Below are 8,592 nucleotides of genomic sequence, written 5' to 3' on the forward strand. Positions count from 1 at the left end.
TTTAAAATGTGTAGAGCTGAAATTATTAATCGATTAATCAACATGAAACAATTAAAAAAATATTTGATTTCAATCTTCCTGAATCGAAGCTTCTTTTCCTTAATTTCTCTGCTGTTAAACATTGGTTCCACTGTTATGTTTCACACGGACGCTTAATGTGACGCATACGATGGCAAGGATCTGTAAAGTTCTTAGGTTGTTAATAAGTTGGATATAAATTTGTTGAAGTGTACATATTGTTTGTTTGTTACTGCCATTTGACTATGTTGTTGTTTATATAGCGAGATATTTTTTTATTTAAGATTTTATGTTATTCTTGCCGTTATTTATATGTAGCTATAGATCTATAGATATGCCAGGATATTTTTTTTAATATATGTACTGTATAGTACAGTAGGCTATAGGCCCACTGTATAGTATAGCATAGTATAGTATAGTATAGTATAGTATAGTATAGTATAGTATAGTATAGTATAGTATAGTATACTGTTGTTATTACTATTCCATATTGATACTTTTATATGTCATTTTACTTTTACACTTTTGTGGGTGTTTCAGCTGGTTCTGGAATAGAGTTGTCGTTTTAGACGTCTTTTTCACATTTTACTATTTTTTCGCCTATTCAAATAATTGTTTAATATAATCGAAGAAAAATAATCTATAGATTAAATAGTTCACTAGCAAGTTGGATATAAATTTGCTGGAGTGTACATATTGTTTGTTTGTTACTGTCATTTGACTATGTTGTTGTTTATATAGAGAGATATTTTTTATATAAGGTTTTATGTTATTCTTGACATTATATATATATGTAGCTATAGGTCTATAGATATTGCCAAGATATGTTTATATATATATATAGTACAGTAGGCTATATAGGCCCACTGTATAGTATAGTATAGTATAGTATAGTATAGTATATGTCGTTGTTATTGCTATTTCTATATTGATACTTTTATATGTCATTTTACTTTTATACTTTTTGTGGGTGTTTCAGCTGGTTCTGGAATAATAGAATAGAGTTGCCATTTTTAGACGTCTTTTCACGTTACTATTTTTTCGCCTGTTCAAATAATTGTTTAATATAATCGAAGAAATAATCTATAGATTAAATAATTACAAAATAATCGATAGCTGCAGCTCTAAAAATGTAGTTGACCTGGTAGAAGTAGTAAGTAAAACGTTTTCCCCAGCTCATAAAACGTTTCTATACTATAATAGCAGGGGTTTCAAACTCATTTTAGTTCAGGGGCCACATACAGCCTAATATAGAAAGTGGGCCGGACCAGTAAAATAATATAAATAATAGGATAAGATCTTTTGAATCAAAAAAGAAAAATTCGGTGATGAAAATGTTTACATCTACGAACTGTATTCGAACATAACATGAACAGATATGAACAACCTGAAAATTCTTAAGAAAAATAAGTGCAATGTAAACAACATTACGGCTTAGTTTATCATTTATACATGTGAATCACAACTTAGAGGTCACAGTGGATCTACAAATACACAAAACATTAAACAACAGGCAGAATATTATTAAAATTTCACATACTTGTTTTAAGAGATTTCCGGTTATTCTCATTTTTTTAAAATAAAAGGCTAGTCTGTAAATGTAAATATTCTTGTGTAATGTAACTTTTTTTTTTTTTAACACTAAAACAAAGACAAAAATTTACAATTTTCATAATTTATAGGTTATTATGATAGTACTGTATTTTAACTGGTCTGAGCATTTTTAGATTGAATTGACCGAAAATGATTGTAACATCCTTGATTGTTAATTCCTTCAGTGTAATTTTTTGCCTTTCACAGTTTTATCCCAGGGGCCAGACTGAAACCTTTGGCGGACCGGACGTGGCCGCATGTTTGACACCTGTTCGTTATAGTATTAGATGTTATTGTGTAACTGATGCTTTTGTTTCCTGTCAGATCCATTCATTATTTTGTATCTTGCCAGTCTACACAGGTAAACATATGGTCGAGGGTTGAGAATGTCCTAATTATTAGAAAGGACAAGACTGGTCTCGCGCTGTCTCTGTTGCCAGGGGAGACGGCCAAATTATTATACGCCGTAGAGCGGGGAAGACCCCGGGAAAGTGACGTCACCAAGCGGAGCTCCCCTTCCCCTCTCACAGCCCAACATCCAGGGGACTCTGTGGTTCTCTACAACAGTCACCCACTGGCAGTCTCATGTCCGAACCGGCTGAAGGGACCAACAGCCATGGTGTCGATGGGAAAGTCCGGTTGTCCGAGTGTCCACAAACGCAGCTGGACGGACCGCGCGCGTGCTCCCACACCTGGCCAGCAGCGGCACCGGAAGCAGACCCTCACGGCCCGGCTCAGCGACTCCGGCTTCGAGGAGGACTTAGGATCCTCCCCCGGTCCGGCTCGGGCAGACGGACCGGAGGCTCCAGCAGCGGGTCACCTGTCCGGGACCTGGTGCCTCCAGTACGGACACATAGGCTTCAGCATAGAGAGACAGAAAGAGGCGCACTTTCATCCGTGCAAAAGCCTGGAACGACAACCGCAGGTGAGTGAAGGCACTGGAGGACTGGGACAGGTGGGTGGATGACAGCACTAACACAGACCCTGAGTGTGCACATTCAACTGAAGTGGGGAAATAGCCCTGGACAAAAGGGTTTTTTATGTGGAAGATAAAAGATAAAGTGCGTGTGTGCAGCAAAGAGGCACATTTTTCAACATATTGTCTAAAAAACAGCTGATATTTAACTGAAAATGTAATCTTTCTCAATAAGCTGTAGGGCACATGCTTGGTACTGATTCTAATTTGCAGTGGTGGAGAATCCCACCTCCATAAAGTAAAAGTCCTGCCATGTATTGGTTCTACCTGTTCACTTAACACAGGTGATTCCACTGATTATCCCACCTACCTGGATGAGGAGTTGTGCTCATCAAAATGGGCTGGTTCAGTGAATGGTTGGAACAAATACAAGGCAGGACTTTTACTTTATGGAGCTGGAATTCTCCACCACTGCTAATTTGATTCTGAAAGTTTTATTCTACAAAATATACCATGCCATAATTGAACAGAATACACTGTGATTCCACGGATGCATGATTAAATCGAATGTCATTTGTAACTAGATACTATCATGGTTTCTAATCCCTGTTCTTTCCAAAAGCTGATGTTGCGCAGCCTGCTTATACCAACTATCAGTTTTCCCCCTTTTCTTGTTTGTCCCCTTTAGTTAGTATCTTTAATGAAATCTAAGGATTTAGCTTAGTAAGAAGTCTACAAGTCTGAGGAAGAACCAAAACAAATCAATTTTTCCTTATAGCCATATAATTATTTATGTATAATTATTTTCTGATAGTATTTGGTGCATCTTGAACAAATTGCTTTCTCTAAGTGTGTTTTAATATATAGGCTATGAGGTGCTGCTGTTATTTTAACAGATGCAAAACTAATTATGACAGTCTCATGACCTTAGAGCAGATAAACTCTTGCAGCCTCCCTATGATTGTTAGTGCCATGTGTTACTTTTCTTTTTTTTTTTTCAGCTGTTGAATGTCCTTCAACGGCATTCAGCTCTAAAGGTTCATACGTTTCACTTGCAGCTGACTGCAGACGCCCGGTGCAGGCTGGTCAGCTGGCTCATCCCTGTGCACAAATACTTCCATCTGTCCTTCGAGTGCTGCTGCCTGGCCGTCAACATCATGGACAGGTTCCTCACTTCTACACCGGTGGCTGCAGACTGCTTTCAGCTTCTGGGTGTCACTGCTCTTCTTCTGGCCAGTAAACAGGTGTGTGTTTGACTGTGGTTACGCCTGTGTTTGCAGCAGATATCAGACAGGGTTAGTCTGCATAACTGAGTGGTTTTGTGTGGTGCAGGTGGAGGTGTGTTCACCGCGGATCAGCCAGCTCTTGTCCTTGTGTTGTGACGCCTTCACCAAGGAGCAGCTCTGTAACCTGGAGTGTCTCATCCTCCTCCGGCTGAACTTCTGCCTTGCTGCTCCAACCCTGGCCTTTTTTCTGGACTATTACACCAACTGCATCGAGAGGAAGAATCCAGACATAAAAAGATCTAAAGACCGCAGCTTCCTTGCACAAAAGATGTGCGAGTTAAGTCTGGCAGATTACGCTTTCAACAAATATCCACCATCTCTGACTGCCAGCTGTGCACTGACTTTAGCCAATGAGTTACTGAAAACCACTCAAGGGTCCGTTCCTCAGGCATCCATCCAATCACAGGGGGAGCAGTGGGACGCATTCATGGATGAGCTGTATGAATCCAACACTTCAACAGCAGACAGTGTTCCGTCCCAAATACCTGACATCGCTCACTGTCGTCCAGACTACAGTCTTGCCCAGGAATGTAAAAATAACCTCAAGCTGTTGGCATCACTAAATCAGGAGGCATTAGAGATCATGTGACTCCTCTAATACTTTGACAAAATGCATAAATATAATTATATTTACATTTATAGGCTTTAAAAAGAAGATAAAAGTGTGCTTGATACAGTACACTTGTCCTCATAAATGATAATGAATGTTTACATGTTGTTTTATTTCATTTTTATTTTCAGACTATAGAAGAATGTTTACCGAGAGTAGAAATGTGTATTTCCTTTGAATTCATTTTACCTCAAAGCATTATTTTCTGTATATGCACTGATTTTATGCAGGCTCACGTATTATGTTAATATTGCAATCATGTAAATGAAGGACTTGAGTAATTAATGAATAATTCAATAAAGAATCATGCTGTTGTTGGTCTCTAAAAGTGTAATACATAAGATATTCTTCTCATATCATTCTCACTCTCATTCTCGTAATAGTTCATGTCACATCAGATTGTCCAGAAGCAAAAAAAATATATATATAGTGGTTTATTTATTTATTTGGAATATCGCATTAAAACCAAACAACAAAATGATTTATATAAAAAGAAAGGAAAGCATTCGAAAAGGAGCAGGATGAAGTTTAACTTACAATGTCCCGCCCCCTCACTCTATTCTTCTACCTACCCTAAATTCTTATGTCAGATCCCATGAGTAACTCAAAGATCCCACACATAACAGATTAAATTCTGACTAAGCACAAAACACAAAAATGCCATATCAAGGATAGACTCTGTCCATATTGCAACAGCATTTCACAACAAAATGAACTTTGTCCCTTCTGTAGCAGTAATACACATATCAAAACAAAAACATATACACTTGCTTTTGGTACCTTTATCAGGATAGATAAAGGATAGCAAAGGCATTAATGCTTCAGTCTGCAGCTGACTCAGACAGAAAAACCTCAGTAATAAGCTAATGCATGACACAATGATTTAGTGCATGAATCAATGTAAGCTGTGTCACCAAATCCAGATGCTTACAATGAATCAATGATTAACTCCCTGTGGCTTTAATCAATTACTTCACATTTCGGTGGCAGTTGATTAAAGCTGCTCCTATTTTATAGTTTTTTTGCATCACTGGGTAAACAAATCCAAAAGAGAAAAGGTTTTGTACACTCATAGGTGTTTTCAGACAGGTAGAAAGGATAGAAACAGGACTGACAGCGTTCATTTCTAGTCATTACTCTCATTTTACTGCACTATTCAAAAGTAACTTGCTTTTCTCCAGCAGAACATAACACAGGTTAAAAAGAAGAGCTGCAAAACTAAGGTGTGCTTTTTCTGCCTTTTTTTTTTTTTTTTTTTGGCCTGATTTTGGCTCCTGCAGATTTAAGGAATATTAGTTCACAATTATTACCTTACCAGTTGATGTGTGACAAAATCATCTGGATGCCATTAATATTACAAAAGACCACCATATGCTGCTCCATACCGTTAAGTTATAAATGCAGATGTTATGGCATGTTGGTCAGTTTTGTTCCAAACGTATTTTTTTTAGCTGTGGAGAATGACATTTCCACCATATGAAAATAGAAAAGACATAATTTGATGCATAAACTCTGGAACTCCTTGCCACCGGATCTCAGAAACACCACTTCACTCCCTCTCTTCAAATCCAGACTCTGTCATCTGTTTAGGACCTCTTTTTACCCTTCTCTCATCAGGCAGGAGACTACAGCACATCCAAGCCTGGACCACCAGACTCTGAAACAGTTTTTATCCAGAGGCAGTTAGAATGATGAACTCCTGTTGGACTTTGAGCCCAGAATGCACTTTAAAACTGGCACTTTACTGCAGTGCACTTTATAAATAAAACTTTTTTTTAGTTATTTATAAGTAATTTTTAGGGGGGTGTTACTGTTATTGTTATTGCTTTTTTTTTATATCGGTATTTCATTATTTTTATTATTTTATCAGTAACTTATACTATTTTTACTAAATGCTGCTGGCAGTCGGGGACCTGAGTACAATATTTTGTTTCTGTGTATTTTTATATGCTGAAATGACAAATAAACTTGAATTTGAATCTGAATCTTTGTGAACGCAACTGCATTGTCCAATTTTTTAACCTGCCTTTTATTTTTTACTCTGCTTTATTGCTTGTTTTATACCCTCCTCTTTTACTGTTTTACTGTACGGTGTCCTTGAGTGCCAAGAAAGGTGCCTATAAATAAAATGTATTATTACACTGGTCAACAACAAATTTATTGTTTAAGTTTTCTGAGCTGATTTAGGATAATTTGGGTGTACTGAATCCAAAAATCACATTAATTTTGCTCAATCAGGTCAACTTTCTGAACTATGCTACATATTGGCTTTTTAACATTTTTGCTTACATTTATGGGCATTTTCACATCATATGATACAAAATTATTTTCTATTTCTTGCAATAAACGAATTCTGAAGATTTTACTTTTGCTAATTTATGATTAATGTTTTTTTAATATTACAGGTGAATGAAATGGCTTCGACTAGAAGATCTTGCAAAAATAAGCCTGACGTATTCTGCTACATCTGCGGTGAATACACCATTGTACCTAACAGGAATCAAGTCACAAGTTTCATAAAGTGTGCTTACCAATCTTATTTTGGTATTAATTATTATATTTTGTGAGAAGATCAAATTTTTCAAAATCAAATTAGCAAAAAAAACCTGACCTGATTGGGAAAAACAGATGTCATTTTGGATTTAGCGGTGCAAAATGGTCCTAATTCAGTTGAAAAAACCTAGACAACTTGCAAAAAACATTTTTTGTAACCCAGTGTTATTATTATAAAATTCACTACAGTACAGGAAATGAAGTGTTTGACCCCTGACCTCCCCATAAAGCATCAGGAGCATCATGACAACAGGTAATCATGATAGTTATTAATTAAAGCAGAGTCATGCTGTTAGAAAGAGTTCTTCAGTTCTCTTCCAGGAAGTTCTTTTTTTTTTTTTTTACACATGCATTATGTACAGTATATGATCTGCTTCTTTATGACTGATTGATTGATTACTATATGAAGAACTGATTGATTACACTGGGTTACAAAAAAATGTCTTTTGCAAGTTGTCTAGGTTTTTTCAACTGAATTAGGACCATTTTGCACCGCTAAATCCAAAAATGACATCTGTTTTTCTCAATCCGGTCAAGTTTTTTTTTGCTAATTTGATTTTGAAAAATTTGATCTTCTCACAAAATTGATTACATTTTGGTGACTTTATCATTGATTTTTTATATATATTTCTCACCCAAAATAGGTTTTAAGAGAAAAAAAAAAAACATTTTCTAACAGGATGTATTTATTAAGTGTTACAAACTGTAGCAGAATACATCAGGCTTATTTTTGCAAGATCTTCTAGTCGAAGCCATTTCATTCATCTGTAATTAAAAAAAAAAAAAAAAAAAAACATTAATCATAAATTGGCAAAAGTAAAATCTTCAGAACTCGTTTATTGCAAGAAATATGAAAAAATTTTGTATCATATGATGTGAAATGTAAGCAAAAATTTTAAAAAGCCAATATGTAGTATAGTTCAGAAAGTTGACCTGATTGAGCAAAATTAATATGATTTTTGGATTCAGCACACCAAAATTATCCTAAATCAGCTCAAAAAACTTAAACAATAAATTTGTTGTTGACCAGTGTTATGAAATGAAGTGTTTCTGAGGTTTATCTGTCTGGTCTGGTGGACTTAGACACACACTCGTCCTCAGTGTGTGGTATCAGGGGTATATGACCACTACTCTAACAGTTAATTTTGTGGCTTATCTGCTCATTGTGGTTGTTTAGGCGGGGGTGGGTTTATTTACATTTATTCACCGTTACGTTGCTGGCTGAACCGCGCCAACACAACGCGGACAATTGCAGGTCTTTATCTGATAATCCATTACGCGTGGCAGCTCGACCTGCTGACACAGTGTGGGCCACACAGGTGCATTCAGCGTTAAGGGCCAACTAGACCCAACTGTTGTTTATTTACTAATAGGGGGCATTTGTCACGAGTATTTACTGAGCTGTCTGCTGTAATTGCCCTTTTCCTTTTCCACTTCTGAGGCAAACAAGGACCTCATTTGGCTGGCTATTTTACGCACAGTTGGGTAGACATGACGCAGCGCAACAAATGATTGTAGCGCACAAACCAACTGATGACAGGAGTTAAATCAAAATGTGTATGGCATATTAAAAGTTTGTTTTTGAGGTTTAACCCTTAGAGACCCACAACTATTTT

General features: G+C 36.5%; 1 protein-coding gene across 1 annotated transcript; it reads left to right on the forward strand.

Annotated features, from left to right (window-relative positions):
- The first annotated feature begins 169 nt into the window (after window positions 1-169).
- Window positions 170-4,687, forward strand: ccno (cyclin O). Its single transcript, XM_030144243.1, has 4 exons — window positions 170-182; window positions 2,052-2,536; window positions 3,586-3,771; window positions 3,860-4,687. The coding sequence occupies exons 1-4, from the start codon at window positions 170-172 to the stop codon at window positions 4,400-4,402; spliced, it is 1,227 nt and encodes a 408-aa protein (XP_030000103.1). The 3' UTR covers window positions 4,403-4,687.
- The last annotated feature ends 3,905 nt before the right edge of the window (window positions 4,688-8,592 follow it).

The sequence above is a fragment of the Sphaeramia orbicularis genome, chromosome 9 (assembly GCF_902148855.1).
Source record: "Sphaeramia orbicularis chromosome 9, fSphaOr1.1, whole genome shotgun sequence".
NCBI lineage: Eukaryota > Metazoa > Chordata > Actinopteri > Kurtiformes > Apogonidae > Sphaeramia > Sphaeramia orbicularis.

Excerpts from the sequence above, each read along its gene's own strand:
- ccno (XM_030144243.1), top strand. Across the intron at positions 2,537-3,585 it reads GCCTGGAACGACAACCGCAG|CTGACTGCAGACGCCCGGTG; the intron begins GTGAGTGAAGGC and ends TTTCACTTGCAG. Across the intron at positions 3,772-3,859 it reads TTCTTCTGGCCAGTAAACAG|GTGGAGGTGTGTTCACCGCG; the intron begins GTGTGTGTTTGA and ends TGTGTGGTGCAG.